Genomic DNA, 18,223 nt, shown 5'->3' with positions numbered 1-18,223 from the left:
TATCAAGTTCCTGGTCCAGGCAGTGTACGATGTCCTGCTCAGCCCACTGAACCTCTTCATCTGGGGCAAAGCAGAATCTCCTGATTGCCCGCAATGCTCAGGTAAGGGGACGTTGGAACACATCCTGAGCTGCTGCCCAAAGGCTCTTGGGCAGGGCCGGTACACCTGGCGTCACGATCAGGTTCTTAAACTCATTGCAGGCCATCAGCATGGGAATCAACAGCTGCAGATGAGCACACCCCACCACCCAGATGATCACCTTCGTGAAGGCCAGAGAGTCGCTGCCAAGACAACAGCAGCCAGGATCCGTCAGTCTAGAGAGCAAGATAATTAAACCCTTCAGGTCAAACCGTTCAGGTCCCCCCCTCGAGGCTGAAGAAGGGTCCCAACCGCTCAATCTTCTTCACAGAGGCTTTTGGACCGACTGAATATTTCCTGCATTTTCACTTTTTATTGCACATTTCCAGCATCCGTTTAAAAAAAATTCCACCTTCAACCTTGGGGCAAAACACTTAACGTAAGAAACAATACAACCAAGAACAAGGCTGCTTAACCCAATAAAAACTTCCCCAAAGAAACGTAAATAGATACAAAAAGCTGGAATAACTCAGCGAATCAGGCAGCATCTCTGGAGAAAAGGAATAGGTGACATTTCGGGTTGAGACTCTTCTCGGTAAACCAGCGTCTGCAGTTCCTACAAAAAAATAAAACGTGTTCTTTTCTTTCACGTAAGTCAAAACCAAAATAAAATAACATGACTTATTAAACGTTGCCTTCTGGACCAGACCTTTCACAATCTTGCACCAAGATGCCGGAGGTACTCCGCGGCATCGGTGGAAGGAGGGGATGCGCAGAGGGCGTTTCGGGTCTCGACCCCTCTTCAGTCTCTCAACAACCCTTGATAAGTCGCAGGAGCGGAATTAGGCCATTCGGCCCATCGAGTACCACTGGCTGGTCTATCTTTCCTTCTCAACCCCGTTCTGCTGCCTTTTCCACGTAACCTTTTGGAAAAAAATCCTTCACGAGTCCCGGCCAGGAGCGTCGCCCGTCCCGTCCCCGTCCCCCCTCCCCTGAGCCGCTTGGTTGCTCCAACACTGCTCTCACAGTTCCAGCATCTTCCCTTCATCATCGCCCTCGTCCTCCACTGCAGAGCGCACGCGCCACTTGCCATTGCTGTCCTCCGACGTGCCGCGCAGGTCTTTCCTATTCCGAATTTGTTGATGTTTTTTTTTTGTTTTTTTAATGAAAGAGTGTATTTATGGTAAATAAATAAACAAACAGTATTTTTGAGATTGGCGGTTGCCGGTGGCTCGGGAGCTGTTTTGCGGGATGAAGGCGCGGCGCGGGCAGGCAGGCGGGCCCGCTGGTCCTGGGTCGGGGCCGCGAATGCGCGCCCCCGTTCTTCAGTCTCGGGTGCTGTCGCGCCGAGAGAGCTCCGCTCGCCTCTCTTCCCATTTTGTTCCTTTCAACAAAAGTAGGGACTTTTTTTTGCCCCTCCCCGAGCCCGTTTCCTTTCCCTTTTTGTTTCACACCATTTTTCCAACAAAAAAAAATTCAATCTCAACTCGGGAAGCGAAGGAGCGAAAATGCCAGCAGCCACCGCCACAAAAGCGGCCGAATCCCGATCCTCTTCCGCCGCCGGGGCCGAGGCCGCCGCCGCCGCCGCAGCGGTGAGTCTCCAGGTCGGACAGGGGCAGGCGGCACACCCGCAGAATGAGGCGCTCAGGCAGGTTCTCAATGTCATCGACAAGAAAGTGCGCAACATGGAGAAGAAGAAGGTAAGAGAGACTTGGGGAGCGAGGGTGTGGGGGATGGCTACCTGCCAGCTGCCATTTGCTAAACATAGACATGCGGAAGGCCTTGCTATCAACCCTGGCCACAGTGGATGTGTCTACTCTAGAAGAGAACCTCCTTTGCATTCTGAGGTGGTTACGGCGAATGGGGGAGGGGTGGCGTGTGGAGTAACTGATATGGAAATGAAATGGAAGTCGACTGCATCGTGGTAGCTAACATGCGTCTGGTGGCTTTGGTGTCCTTTTCAGGTCATTTATTCAAATTGAGATCTACACCTCCTGCACTGGGTGATTTGTTTTTCTGTAAGATGTTATTTATGCTTTCTAATTAGAAGTACAACGATAAAATATAGTTTTAGAATAATAAACTGGCAAGCATTTCTCAGCTAATGTTATGGTAAACACAATATTTTGAATATTAAAATGCTGTGTTATCACTTCTGTGCCTTCATGTTCAGCCTTTCAGTGATTCTCACGCTTTGTGCGGAGGGAAACTGTTCAGCATAAAATGTCTCAGTAAATTAAAAATGTGGATTCATGCACTGTTTCACTAATTGAGGATATGATCAGTACAATACTGAGAGAGAAAAAATATCAGAAACGAAAGACATAAGCAACTGCAGTTGCTGGAATCTTGAGCAAAAAACAGGAGGAACTCGACAGGGCATGCAACATCTATGGAGTGTATGAACAGCAACATTTCAGGTCAGACTTTTCTTCAGACTGTTGGTGTAGGGGAAGAAAACTGGAAAAGAGATGTGGGGGTGGGGCAAAGTCTGGCAAGTGATTGGTGGGCACAGGTGAGGAGACAGGATCAACAAATGGGTGGGCGATAGTGACAAAGGCTGGAGGGGAAAAGGAGACAAAGTGGTGTCAGATACGGAAAGAAGGGGAGGAGTGAAATGGAAAGTTGGGAAGGATATCAGGGTGGAGAGATAGAGATGGATAAAAGTGAAATCGGGGATGGGAGGGTGGGGAGGAGCCTATGGAGGAGGGGAAAGGAACTAGGTAACCAGCGTATAGCAGAAATGTATGCGCGAAGGAATGGGGAGGGGAGGATGTTGGGCATTATCACTTGGCATTGGAGAATTCCATGTTTGTATGGTTGGGTTGCAGGCTACCCAAGTGGAACATGAGGTGTTCTTTCAGTTTGTGTGTGGTCTCACTCTTGTCAGTGGAAGGGGCAGAGGACAGAAAGATCGGAATAAGAAGGGGGGTTAAAATGGTTAGCAAGCAGGAGCTCCAACAGCAGACAGCAACAGCTTCTCCAGCAGACAGATGCAAGTGTCCTTTGAAATGGTCACCTAATCTACACTTGGTCTCACCGATGCAGAGGAGGATGCCGGGAGCACTGAATACAAAAGGCGAATGGAATAGGTGCAAATGAACCCCTGTCTCACATTGGAAGAACAGGTATAATACCAACCTGCGGTTGTAAGGGAAAGTGGTCAGGGGTGGGTTGGGTGGAAAGGGATGAGCAAACCAAGGAGTTGTGGAGAGAGTGATCCCTTGAGAAAGTTGAAAAGGGTTGGGGCCAGGAGGATGTGACTGGTGATGGGATCACATTGAAGATGGTGGAAATGTCAGAGAATGATGTGTTGGATGTGAAGGCTCTCATACAGGCCTGGATAACTTTATCCTTGTTCTGTCTAGGGGAGGGGGAGCAAGAACAGAACTGCGAAACACATAGGAGGCACAGTTGCGGGCTCCATCCACTAACACCTGTAGTTGGTCTGTCCCCTGTGATGGTTACTGAGGTTGAGAAAGGAGGGAGAAGTATCAGAAAAATTAAGTGTAGTGACTAGGAGTAAAAGCAGTGCAGGAGACCACCATAACACAATTCTGTTTTGCTATCTACAACCTAATGGTATGAAAATTGAATTATCCAATTTCAAGATATAATCCATTCCCTTCCATCATATTGTTCATTTGCTTTTTTCCCCTCTTCGTTCTGCCCCTATTTGAGTCCCTCGTTTCTTTTTAATCCCACCCTCTTTCCTCTCCTCTGTTTTCTTCCACCCATATGCCTCCCGGCTTCAACTCTTCTTTCCTTATTTGCTGCACTTTGGCTCCCTTTTCACTTCTTGCCTTTGTTACCATCTCCACCCATCTGAAATTGTCACCACACACCTATATCCACATCATTTTCCCCATCCACACCTCTTCTTTTCCAAGGTAGACAAAAGTGCTGGAGAAACTCAGCGGGTGCAGCAGCATGTATGGAGTGAAGGAAATAGGCAACGTTTCGGGCTGAAACCCTTCTACGGCCCGAAACTTTGCCTATTTCCTTCGCTCCATAGATGCTGCTGCACCCGCTGAGTTTCTCCAGCACTTTTGTCTACCTTCGATTGTCCAGCATCTGCAGTTCCTTCTTAAACCATATAACCATATAACAATTACAGCTTACTCTGCCCTTTGCCGTGTCAGATGATGGGTCCTGACCCAAACATTGTCCATCCATTACCACCACAGAAACTTCCTAAGTCACAGAATTCCTCCAGCACTTTTTTTTTGCTCATCAGTAACCAATAAAATGTTAACTAAGGCTTTGTTTGGTCTGGGTGGGTACCAGATCCATTGGTCTTAAGTAGAGAAAGCAGTTGAATTTTGGCGCACTGGCCAATGTTTACCTCTGAACCAATTATGGAGGATAATGTGGTCTTTTACCCCCTTACTGTTTGTAGAATTTAGCAGTATGCAAATTTACTGCTCCATTAGCTTTTAAGAAAACATTAACTACACTCTGAAAGTATCATAGACACAAGATAGATATGGGTCGAGACCTGAAACGTCACTCTTTCCTTCTCTCCACGGAGCCTGTCCCACTGAGTTACGCAAGTATTCTGTGCAGTTCCTTTCTATACAGATGTTTAGTATGATGTTGGTTATGAAATTCCATGGGAGAGACTGAGTTTGTAAAAGTCCCAATATATATTTTTGTCAAAGACGCAGTCACAAAGGATCATTGTGACTATAATAACATTTATTTTGTGTTCAGGAACTGAATTAACCTATTGATAATTGGGTAATTGCACAGGCTTTAATTATGATGATTAAATGTCGAGAAATATGTACTAGAGCATGGCGTTCGTCATGGACTTCCAGGCTATAGGCTGTGGAACCTCGGGTCTCCATTATGTAAAGTTTAAATTTGTATTCCAATTATTTTTGTATTCTTAAGTTGTTGGTGTGAATTGATTTGGTATTCTGATTTATCAGTTGTAAGCCAGCTATAATTCCATCCTTCAATATGCAGATTGAACAAATCACCAACCAAAGGCAGATAAAACTTTTATGATTTATTGGGTGGAATTTTCAAAGCTTGGATTTGATGATTGGGCAATTTGCCAGATCACACACTCAAGCTTTTCCATTTGAAAGCTCGACTTAGATGCAAAATTTACTTCCTTTGTTAATTATGAAATACTCATTTTGTCTAAATAATATTTTATTGTATCGTTTATATGCATCTAATAATGATAATGTACTAACCTAATGGCATTGAGTCCTGAATGCTAGTCTTGTTTAACAGTAGTTGAAATAATTGATTGAAGTACCATAACTAAGTAGGCGAACTTCAGAAATACAATACTTGGGGCTGCTAACTAGGTTTCATATTGATCATGTATTTCAAGAACTGTGTTTTTTGTTTTTTTTTGGGCCGTTTTTTATTTGTTGATTGTCATTCTAAAGTTGATTCATCTGAAAAAGAAAATTGTTCAAGTAATCTCCAAGTATGTCTGATGTTTATTGTAAACATTTGAAATGCCATAATTAGAGATAATGCATTAGATTTATAATCCCACTCACTATTTCATTGGATAGTCTCTTTACTTAACATCCCAAATTACCCTCAATTTCATGTCTTTGTTTCCGCTGGGGCATATGTTTTGGAGTAGGTGACAGACTGTGCCAGTACCTTTGTCAGGTGACGGTTCTTCATATGTGACTCCAAGTTGGTGTTTTTTGTGTTGATTTTTTTTAATCCCTCGTATCTGAATTCAAGGTATTTAATTTCAATTCTTATAGTTCTGGTTGATGAGTGGTCGGAATATTTTTTAGATTTTCAGCATATGGAATACTTTTAGTTTGTAAAAGGATTTGAAACTGAATGAGCATGACTGCTTCAATTAACTTTGATAATATTTTGTTGCACTTGTATAATCAAACTTTTTATTGATTGGAGGTACAAGGAACTGCAGATCCTGGAATCTTGAGCAAAACAGTGTTGGAGGAACTTCGCTGCTCAGGCAGCATATGTGGAGGGAATGGACAAGGACATTTTGGATCATGACTCTTTAGATTGATTGTAGTGCGGGATGGGGGGGGGGGGTGGAACGAGCAAGCGATAGGTGAGGGGGGCTGATTGGCAGATGGGTGGGGAAAGTGACAACAGTTAGTGATTTAAAAAGCAGACAATAGGGTGTCAGATAAGGAAAGAAGAGGACAGAAAGATCAGTATGGGAAAGTGCGTTCAAATGGTTAGCAACTGAGAGATCCAGTAGCACCTGGTGGATAGAGGGCAGATGTTTGGCGAAAGCGGAGCAGCGGATACCCAAAATGGCGGCGGCGCGGGCACATCGCGACACCCCGTGTCTCCCAAGAATTCGAGTAATTCAAGAAATAGCGACAATTCCCCTACCTGTCTCAAGGCTGCTCACACGGAGCAGTCTTGCATCCCTTTCGTACAGCCGACAGGAACTTCTGTACTTCGGTTCATGCGGCTGCAACAACTTTCTGGTCGATCTCCGGCTCACTCCTGAGCTAGTCAGAGCAGCGGAGCCGCGAGGTGGCAGAACGCCAGCGGAGCCGCGGGGCGGCAGAATGCCAGCGGAGCCGCGGGGCGCAGAACGCCAGCGCGCACCAAGCCAGCTCGGCCGACCGGAAGCACCAACAGACGGCGACGTGAACGCAAGCACCACCGGGGACGCAGAGGTGGGTTAAAGGCCAGGTTAGAGCTAGCCCCACACAGGCTAGCGATTCCTAGCCTTTTCCTCGCCAACGTGCGCTCACTAGCAAACAAAATGGACAAACTCCGGCTAAGGATCACCTCCCACAACTGGATCAAAGACTGCAGCATCCTGATCTTCACGGAAACATGGCTCAACACGGACATTCCTGACAGCGCCATCCAGTTAACGGGGCGTCATTTACTCCGGGCGGACAGGACAACAGACTCCGGAGGTGGGGGTCTGTGCATTTATGTGAATAAAGCATGGTGCACGGACTCCACCATCATCGAGAGTCACTGCTCAGCTAACCTCAGCTAACGTCTTCAGCGTGTGTGTGTGAACGGAAAGAGCTCCAATTGGCATCCAGTGTTGAGTGGTACACCTCAGAACACAGTACTTGGCCCACACCTATTTTTGCTTTACATAAATGACATCCATGAAAAAGTCGCAAGTACGACCAGACTTTTCGCTGATGATTGTTTGCTGTACTGTCCAATTAAGTCAGCTGATGATGAAGATGCACTCCAAAAGGATCTCGATACTATGTTGATCCCACTTCTGACACCATGTAAAATATTTGCTTGTCACACAAAGTCTTTTACTAGATAACTTTATTATAAGCACTACATACACTATGCACTAGCTGTCCGTGGTCATCACGAGCTAGAGAGCGAGCTGGAGGTGGGGAAGCTACAATTATACAAGAGACAATGGGGAGTGGTTAGTAGTGGTGAGGTCACTATGTTAAAGGAGCATGCACTGATCTACAGTTGAGTGGTCACAACAATGGGGCATGCAGTTCAACCCTTCCAAATGAGAAACTATGCGTGTCACCAGAAAGAGGAATCCAGGCAAAACATCTTACAATATACTTGGTGCCACCCTTGAAGAATCCAAACAAACCAAGTATCTTGGCATCAAATTGCAGAATGATCTGGGTTGGAATGGTCAGACTCATCATGCAACGGTGAAAGCAACAGGTGTCCTAAACTTTCTGAGGTGCAACTTTCATCATTGTTCAACTTCTGTCAAGGAGAAGCTATACTTCACCCTCGTTAGACCTCATTTGGACTACGCAGTTGCAGCATGGGACCCATACACAAATAAAAACATTTCTTCCATCGAACGTGTCCAAAGACAGGCAGCTCAATTTGTTACTAACACCTATGAGAGAGAAGTGAGTGTCACCAAACTTCTGAATTCTCTGGGGTGGAACCCTCTCCAAGACAGACGTGAAGCTCACCGTTTGACCTGATTTTACAAAATGTTAAATGGTCAGCTCAACATAGACTACAAGACCTACACCAAACCCAAACCAATTAGGAGCAGACGAGGGCATTCGATCCAATTTGTGATCCCAGCTACAAAGACAGATGTATACAGCAATTCGTTCTTCCCCCGCACAATTAAAGCATGGAATAATCTCCACCCAACTATTGTTACCCAACCAGATGCAACTAAATTTAAAGTAGCTCTTTCTTCCCAATAACCCTTTCTGTCTTAAGCCCTCCCTTCACCACCTCCAGTTTAAATTCCATTTGGAATATTTTGGAGGACCAAGAAACCAAGAACCAAGAACCTAGAGTTCCTCTTGGTTAGATGCAGACTGTTCTATCTGCCCAGAGAGTTTACCTCCACTGTTGTGACTGCAGCCTATATTCCTCCTGATGCTAATGCCAAGCTTGCAATGAAAGATCTGCATACTGCCATTAGCAAACAACAGACTCACAACCCCGAGGCAGCCTTCATTGTTGCGGGTGACTTCAATCACTCCAACCTGAAGACTGTACTCCCCAAATTCCACCAACATGTCTCCTTCGCCACTAGAGAAGACAAGACACTGGACAAAGTCTACACTAACATGGCTCAATCCATTTTTAATTCATGTTTAATGTGCTTATAAATGAGTCTATGCCAATCAATTTCATATTTGAATCATTTGAATGTGGCAGTAGACCATATGTTGGTGCTTTGGTCTGCTTTTCATAGAGAAATTCTTTGATTATAGTAACTTAGGATATGTCTATTGATTTTTATTATACATATTTGTTTTTCAAAAATAATCTTTCCCATAAATGTAACATTTGATGTCTGCACATGTATGTGTATTCTCGCCATTTCCAACACCAGAAGTTGCACGTATCATAGAAAAGCTTACAAAAATACAAAACTGTTGACAGCCTGCTGCAGCCAATATGATGGACGCGGGACAGACAGCCATTGCTGTTCAGAACACAAATGAATATAGGCACAATCGATTCAATACTGTAAAGAGTTTCTTCTGAGAATACACATCATGTATCTATTTCCATTTTCTCAACATCCTTCAGTTAGCTATGAAATTACATGTGGCGGCAGGCCGCCGACAAACCCATGCAAATATCTGAACATAACTTGCAAAATGAATATGAACACCGCACAGCATACAACAGGAATCATTGGATACAAATTAGAAACGGGAACTCTGATGTGAGGCTTTTTTTGTAAATTACTACCCCAATTCCCCAACTCCATTATTGTACTAATTGTTTTTGTCAATGTAATATCATTCAACTGCCTTGATCTTCATTGGGGAAAAAAAGACCTTGAATACAGGAGGGAAATAATAGCAATGTTTAATTAACAAGATTAATGGTAGATGTAACCAAGAAGAAAAAGTATTAAACTTGAAATATTTTCACATGTACTTCAGCTTCTAAATTTTGTGAAGTCATCTGGAAATTTACAAATGTGAAAACTTTACAACTTTCATTAAATAATTGTTCTTGTTGGTTTAGCACTTGATATTGGGGTTTAACATTACTGTGATATACCCAAATATTAATATGAGATACCCTAATTGTACTCCTTTGAAAATGAATTAATTTTCATAATGATGGGAACTTTTGAATATAAATGGGTTTTAACCGCTTCTTGGAGGTTGGACAACAGGCCAGACGTCTTTAAAGCAGTATGTGTCTTTCCACGGTTACCTTGTATTTGTTGGTACATTTTAGAACTATTAATTTATTTTGAAAAATTAATGTGTATAATTTAACATTGAGCAAAGATATGGCTTCATATCATTATGGTAACTAGTTTTAAAATTACAAAGGGGAATGATATTTAACCTGAAAATGTTCATATATTGGATGAGGTATGATTGTATGATCAATATACAAGGTGAGGTTGGACAGAGAGAAAATTGTATCATTTCAGAATCCTGTATGTGTGAGGCTTTGTACAAGTTTGTAATGTCAGATTTGTAATTATAACTTTTATCATAGCTGTAATGTTTAAAATATTCAAATGATGCATGTTAAAATATGTTTGGAAACATTAGATCATCAAACCACATGTGACCTGACAGACAGGGTTTCAATGGTTCTTTATTGTCATGTATGCACCGCACAGTGAAATTATTTTGCTCAACACACAAAGGCATAGTTGCCATATTTTGGCGCTGTTTACAAAGAAAAAGTCCAAAGTCACATGTTTGAAGCCCAGGTAAAACCCAGGCTGCAGCAGGCCCGCTCCCAACATCTATCTCCTTGTCAGACCGCCTCTGTATCGCGTGGGGCGTCGCCTGCAGACGACCTTGAAGGGGCTGGAGGCAATACAGCCCAGTAGGTCCCACACCTACTAGTCCACACCTCGCGTCTAGTAGCCAGCGCTCCCTCCATGAGTCTCCTTTCTTCGGGACTTCCAAGCTTCCCCTCGCAGGCAACGGCCCACCAGGCCCTTCTTCGCTGCGGCGAATCGGCATACCTCAGCTGGTGGCCCATCAGATCTTTGTTCTCATCAGCCGCCAGGTCCGTGCTTGTTCTTGGCTTGCTGCCTGATGTTTGCAATGGCCGTTGTGTCCGTCCTTGTTCTCGGTCGGCCGCCTGGTCCGCTCTTGCACGGCCCAGCGGCGGCTGCCAGGAGCTTCCTTTCTGTGTTTTATTGGAATTTTTACCTTTGGTATCTTCCTTGTAATTATTTTGTAAGTATGTTTTGATATTAGATGCTGGTTTGTTGCATTCTCTTAGGGAAAATAAGATTGTGTAGTCTTGCGGTTCTATATTGGAGAATGACTTGTAAGCTCTTGTCCCATTTGTAATAATAGTCGGGAAAATGGCGGCGGCGGGAATTTCAAATTAACAACGGTCCCTTACCGCGAATCGGCTTCATCTCCTTCAATTGCCGACTGCGGTATATTTTCATCCCGGACGAGGTCTTGATCTACCACCTGTCATGGGACCACTGGAGGGTCACTCCAGTTGAGGTGGTCTGTGGTCTTTTTTGGCCGTTTTCGGCCATTGAACGATCGTCCCCCTGCGGCCTATACAGCTAGCCGCCAGAACCGCTAGAATCCCTGCACGCTGCCCGGAGAGGACGCTGGCGCTGACTGTTCGCCGCTTCTCCGCCCGCTGTTCCCCCCCCCCGCCGTCTGTTACCTACCTGTTAACTGTTACCTACCTGCCTGTACCTGTGCCTGTGCACCATCGACGCTGGACACCTCCTGTGCCTGTTCTCCATCGATGCTGGATGCTGGGCACCTCCTGTGCCTGTGCACCATCGACGCTGGACACCTCCCTGCTCCAGCTGGACCATCTCTGCACCTGCACCGCTGGACAACCTCTCTGCACCTGCACTGCTGGACAACCTCTCTGCACCTGCACTGCTGGACAACCTCTCTGCACCTGCACTGCTGGATACTCTCTGCACCCTCATCACTGGACTACCTCTGCACCCTCATCACTGGACTACCTCTACACCTGCTCTGCTGGACAACCTATTTGCTCCCTCAATTGCTGGACACCTCGCTGCATCTGCATTGCTGGTTAACCTCACTGCTCGACACCTCGCTGCACCCGCTCTGCTGGACAACCTCTCTGCTCCCTCACCGCTGGATACTCTCTCCACCTGCACCTGCACCGTTGGACACCTCTCTGCACCCTCACCATCATGCTCAAATACTCAACTCTGCAGATGGCTGGTTTCTGCAACAACCACATCCCATCCTGCATCCAGGTCGTTAAACAGCTTGGACTTCTGCGTCGACCCTGTTACATCCACAGAGGCTCTCGGCGCAGGCGTGTTTGCTTCAACCACGGACATTCCATTCCATCCGTCTGCTCACTACCACGCTCTGCACCCCCTCAACCGCGTCACCCCCCACCCCAGCTGACCGCACGCACTGTCAACCGGGACATCCTCAGATCTCTCCAGCCTGCCCCCATCCCTCCACCCTCTCACAATGCCAACTTTTCCCTCCTCAACACCAGGTCGCTCAACAACAAAGCCCTTGCCCTCCATGAACTAATCCTTGACAACACTCTGGACTGCCTTCTGCTCACTGAGACCTGGCAACAACCCAATGTCTTCTTCTCCCTCAATCAAACATCCCCACCTGGATTTAATTACATTTCCAAGCCCCGCCCCTCCCGCCATGGAGGTGGCCTAGCTGTTATTTTTAACCAGAATTTTCGTATCACTGAACTCACCTTCCCCCCAGTAGCATCATTTGAATTCCTCGCCTTCAAAGCCCTTTCCTCCATGACAGTCATCCTCATTTACCGGCCACCTAAACCAAACCCCTCCTTCCTATCTGACTTCACTGAACTCCTCACACTTGCCTCATCCCTCTCCTCACGTCTGCTGCTACTTGGTGACTTAAATATTCACATGGACTCCCCCACCTGCAAGCTTGCATCTCAATTCGCCTTTTTACTGGACAACTTCTCTCTCACTCAGCACGTCACCTTTCCCCCCCATGACAAAGGTCACATCCTTGACCTGGTCTGCTCCACAAATCAACCGGTACTCGACCTCCATCCTTGCCTCTTCCCCCTCTCTGATCATAAGCTTATACGGTTCACCATCCCTTCTCCAACACCTCGCCCCCGCTTCCTCCGAGAAATCACCTTCCGTAATGTAAAATCCATTGATTCCCACCATCTCTCTCTGACCTGCTCTCCACCACTCTCCCCCTGGACTCAACCCCCATCTCACCTGATGATCTCACAAACCATCTCAACTCCACCTTGTCTACCTCCCTCAACACTCTGGCCCCCCTCAAAACAAGAACCGTAACTTTCAACACATCCTCACCCTGGTACACACCTGCACTTCGTAAACTGAAACAGACTGGTCGCCAACTCGAACGACTTATAAAGAAATCATCTCTCACAGTCCACCTTGAAGCTTACAAACTCCACCTCACTGACTACAAAGATGCCCTCATTGCTGCAAAATCTGCCTACCTCTCCTCCATATTCACCGATCCCTGCCTAAACCACAGAACCCTCTTCTCCATAGTGGGCAACCTCCTCAAGCCTCGAGCCAACACTCTCCCTACCTCTACTCCGGACCTCTGCAACTCATTCCTCCACTTTTTCGCTGATAAATTCAGCACCATCTATCAATCTTTATCCCCTGTACTCGACTCCCCAGCATCTACTCCACCACCTACCAAGGCCCCTCCTTTCAACATCTCCACTGACCTCCTTACCCCTCCTCCACACTGCTTCCTCTCCCAGTTTGACCTGGTCACCCCTATTGAAATCTCCAAACTCATCAGCTCTTCCAAACCCACTACCTGCTCCCTCGACCCTCTCCCCACTCCCCTGTTGAAGTCCTGCCTCCCCGTTCTCTGCCCCTACCTCACTAATCTCTTCAACTCCTCATTGTCCCAAGGAATTGTCCCCTCCGCTTTCAAAACTGCTGTCGTTACACCAATCTTAAAGATACCTGGTCTTGATCCCTCCTCATTAACTACCGCCCAATCTCAAACCTCCCCTTTCTTTCAAAAACCCTGGAGCGTATCGTTGCGTCGCAACTTCATTCCCACCTCCTTGCGTATAACCTACTTGAACCCCTCCAATCTGGCTTTCGCCCCCTCCATAGCACAGAAACTGCTCTCCTCAAAGTCCTCAACGACCTCCTCACCTCTGCTGACACTGGTTCCCTCAACATCCTCATCCTCCTCGACCTGAGCGCAGCCTTCGATACAGTGAACCATAACATCCTGCTCACCAGACTCAAAGACCTCGGCATTGAAGGCTCTGCACTCAGCTGGCTCCGTTCCTACTTTTCCAACAGATCCCACTTCATCTCTCTCCACAACCACACCTCTGCTACAGCCGCAGTCACTCAAGGCGTTCCCCAAGGCTCCGTACTCGGCCCCCTCCTCTTCATCATCTACATCCTCCCCCTTGGTCAGATACTCCGCCACTTCAATCTGGACTTCCACTGTTACGCTGATGACACCCAGATTTACCTTGGCACCAAATCCCCCCACAACCCCCCCCTCTCCCATATCAACTCCTGTTTGTCAGCTATAAAAACCTGGATGCAACATAATTTCCTCAAACTCAACAGCGATAAGACAGAATTCCTCCTCATAGGCTCCAAAGCCACACTCAGCAAAATCAATAACCCCACTCTCACCATCGACGGCACCACTGTCTCCCCATCTCCCCAGGCCCGCAACCTTGGCGTGATCCTTGATTCCACCCTCTCCCTTGAGCCTCACATCCGCCATGTCATTAAAACCTTCTTTCATCTCCGCAACATCGCCAAACTCAGACCCTCTCTCACACCGCCTGCTGCTGAAAGACTCATCCATGCCTTCATCTCCTCCCGACTGGACTATTGCAACTCACTTCTCCTTGGCATCAGCTCCACCTACATCAACCAACTCCAACTGGTCCAGAACGCAGCCGCCCGACTCATCACCCACACCAAATCCTGGCATCACATCACTCCAGTCCTCAAAAAACTTCACTGGCTTCCCATCTCCCACCGGATCACCTACAAAATCCTGGTCCTCACCTACAAAGCCCTCCACCATCTGGCCCCCCCATATCTCACTGACCTCTCCCCCTACCAACCCTCACGGTCCCTCAGATCCACATCAGCCGGTCTCCTCTCCATCCACAAGTCCAACCTCCGCAGTTTTGGGGACAGAGCCTTCTCCAGGGCAGATCCCAGGCTCTGGAACTCCCTCCCCCAACTGATCCGCAATTCCGTGTCCCTCGCCATCTTCCAGTCCCGCCTCAAGACCCATCTCTTCACCTCTGCCTATCCTTAGCCCCACGTCCCCGTCCCTTTTCATCTGTGCATTAATTGCCTCATACTGTGTTTTGTATTGAATTCTGTCTTTACTTTGTGTACTAGTCATGTCTCTACTATTTATTTCATTCCCCTTACATCTTTTTCCTCTACATGCTCAATTTTTGTAAGGTGTCCTTGAGACTCTTGAAAGGCGCCCATAAATAAAATTTATTATTATTATTATTAGTCTTGCATACCTTTGGGATTCCTAAATGTTGTGGGTTTACTTTATTAAGTTTTGCTTTAAAGTTCATTATAAATTTGCAGATGACCCCAAGATAGGTGGTATCATAAACATTGAAGATGGTTATCAAGAATTACATGATCTTGGTCAACTGGGCATGTGGGCTGAGAAATGGCTCATGGAATTTAATTTGATAAGGATGTGATGTTGCAATTTGGGAAGACAGACCAGGGCAGGACCATCACAGTGAATTGTAGGGCCCTGGGGAGTGTTGTGGAGCAGATGGATCGAGGCGTACAAGTACAAAGGTTGAACACCAATTTCTCCGGCAACTGATGGTCTGCCATCCCCACCATAATCCAGAGAAAATTTACGAGCTCAGTTGAAATTCCCTGAGCTGCTGTAGGTGGTATTGCGAGTGGCGAGAGCTCTTTTGGGTCATGTTTTTCTGTCGCGAAAGAGTAATTTGTTTACATCTAGATATTGAAATCTCTCCTTGGCCTTGTCTAACTATCTCTGCTGGCTCAATGTATAGGTTTTTCGTGTTTCTACTCTGCCTGGCACCCAACAACCTCTCCTGCCACCATTTTGTTCTTGCCCTCTGGAACTCTGAACTTCCTGTTAAGCCTTCTCTAATTTACTGGGCACCTTTAAAAGGCTGCTTCCCGAAATCCCTGTTCAATTATGCTCTGAATCTTCTTTCCTAACTGTTTCACAAAGGCACTACGGTAAACCCTCATTTAACAGATCCCCTTCATGGATTTTGGATATAGCCTATAGACCTGCTCACCCATCTCTGGCTCGCACCCTCCCCCCGGCCGTTCAGACACCACTCCTGATTCACAAGGATCAACAGCGAGCCCTTCTTCACCCACTGCACAGTCTGGTGACATAGTGGTTGATGTGGCTCATGTCAGAGCCCTTTGGAACAGTGCTTTCTTCGTGCCAACTAACGCGCTTGGTCACCCTGGGGCTTCCTCCCCTCTCGCCTGCTGCTGTTTCTTGCTATTGGCTTTGTCCGTTTCCCGCAAGACTGCCACGGACGGCCTGCTTCTCCCATAGCTTTGTCCAATCGGCCTTTTTTCTTCATCACCCCCCCTCCTCACCCCACTGCCGCCGCCTCCTCCCCCGAAGTTACTGACATACTCCACCTTGGAAGCGACAGCAGGTGAGAGGGAAAGGAGCCCCACGGTGACCGAACGCAATAATCGGTGGCGGAGGCCTGAAGAAAGTGCTGTCGCCAGGGGTTACAACGTGACCCGCAACACAGCCATGTCACCAACCATACGGTGCGTGAAGAAGGGCTCTTGTGCATCTTGTGAGTTGGGAGTGGAGGCAGAAGCTGGGTCACTAAACGTCCAGGGAGACGGTGGGAGCTGGGAATGGGTCGGCAGGCCATTCTATTCACATTCAGTTTACATTTTATATTTGTTTTATTTATGTTTCTGGCATGCCATGGTGCTTTAGAGATACGGGGGGAGTGTTATTAGCGGGCTTTTCATTATCATGTGACCACTGTTGGTTCAGGTAAACTGATAATCCAGAATGGTTCTGATACCAAGGATGTTGGAAAATCGGTGTTCAAAGTTATACACCATGTTGGTGAAGCTTCATATGTAGCATTGTGTTCAGTCTTGGTAACCCTTCTATAGGAAGATTGCCATTGTTGGAATTGGTGCAGAGAAGGTTTATGAGAATGTTGCCAAGACTCAAGGGCCTGAGCTATAGTATGAGTTTGGTCAGATCAGGACTTTATTCTTTGGAGCAACAGGAGGCTGAGGGGTGATCTTATAGAGGGATGTATAAAATCATGAGGGGAATAGATAGAGTGAATGCCCAGAGCCTTTTTTCCCAGGGTAGCAGAATCGAGAACTATTATTGATATCTAGTGAGGGGAAACATTTAATAGGAACCTGAGGGGCAAATTTTGCACACCGGGTGGTGGGTGTAGGGGACAAGTTGCCAGAGGAAAGTGTTGAGGCAAGCACAATAACATTTTTTTTAATAGATATTTGGAAAGGCTCATAAATAGGAAGGGCTTAGAGGGATATTGGTCAAACGCAGGCAAATGGGACTATCTTAGATAGGGCATCTTAGGCGGCATGGGCGAATTGGGCTGAGGACCCTGTGTCTGTGCTGTATGACCCTGACTCGACTGTTGTCTATACAGTAAATCATCATTAATTCAGACTGAAGAAGGGTTTCGGCCCGAAATGTTGCCTATTTCCTTCGCTCCATAGATGCTGCTGAACCTGCTGAGTTTCTCCAGCACTTTTGTCTACCTCCTGCTTTTGCTATTCACCTTTGGAGTACCAACAAAGACAATGCAAATATTATTATGATTTGGCATAAGGCAGGGGCACATCACGCTTCAAGGGAAAACAGATCAATAAGCACGGAAGACTATTGAAGGTGCAACAGCAAACCTGAGTGCAAGTGAGCCAGGGTCAGTGTTTGTATATTTTCCACTCCCTTTAAACTCACTGGATTCACTAGAAAAATCTATTACACCTGTGTATAATGTTAAAATAGTGAAATGCAAGTGTTTTAGGTGTTAAGAGGAGTCAGATCCAATAGTCCAGAACATCTGCTGTTCTGGTACCACCAAACGTCCCATGTGTGTCAGATTATAGGAATTTTACTGTATTTATCTTTCATAATTTAAAGTAGGAAAAGCCACTGACGAGGAACATTATTACTGTTAATAAGCTTGCTGCATTGCACAATACTAGATCTCAAATACCTTGATTGTTTGATGATTCCTTGACATATTTAACTTGAACAATATCGCCTTAAGGTCTCAAACAACCTGAAAACTCCCAGTCAACAGGAATAGCAGTCTGTCAGCAATGTGTGAAATGTGTGATCAGTTAGGTTTCACCAAAATTGAACCTGGATGGGACTCGTCTCCTCTGTCAGAAAGAACCAAGATCAACATAATGAGAATGACCAGGAGATCCACAAACTAATGAACTGCATACAGTGGGCAATCCTGGATTGTAAAGTCAACCATGCTTTGAGGGAAAAGGGACTCCTTTAAAGGAACGCAAAGACCAAGGTGCAGCAGAAAATCTGCGAGCTAAAGAAAAAGTGAGAGTGGGGAGCAGAGGACCAGCAAATTATTGTGATAATGACTTGTGGATTCTTGAGCATGATCATGGCCAACCAAATGCCCAAGGCAGAAATTTGGCTCTTCCAGCTCACTCTCTGTTCTT

General features: G+C 46.3%; 1 protein-coding gene across 4 annotated transcripts in view; it reads left to right on the top strand.

Moving 5' to 3' along the window:
• The first annotated feature begins 1,385 nt into the window (after positions 1-1,385).
• The window catches only part of caprin1 (cell cycle associated protein 1), a 104,733-nt gene continuing 87,895 nt past the window's right edge, over positions 1,386-18,223 (top strand). For 3 of the 4 annotated variants that reach the window (XM_033038904.1, XM_033038906.1, XM_033038907.1), the window contains exon 1: positions 1,388-1,778. In XM_033038904.1, coding sequence (XP_032894795.1) covers positions 1,587-1,778 — 192 coding nt within the window. In that variant the 5' untranslated portion in view covers positions 1,388-1,586. Of the gene's footprint in view, positions 1,779-18,223 lie in introns of all 4 variants that reach the window. The other variant, XM_033038908.1, reaches the window with a different exon arrangement.

Source organism: Amblyraja radiata, chromosome 20 (assembly GCF_010909765.2).
Source record: "Amblyraja radiata isolate CabotCenter1 chromosome 20, sAmbRad1.1.pri, whole genome shotgun sequence".
Taxonomy (NCBI): Eukaryota; Metazoa; Chordata; class Chondrichthyes; order Rajiformes; family Rajidae; genus Amblyraja; species Amblyraja radiata.
The sequence above is the reverse complement of the archived record's forward strand: the minus strand, read 5'-3'. Positions and strand labels throughout refer to the sequence as shown.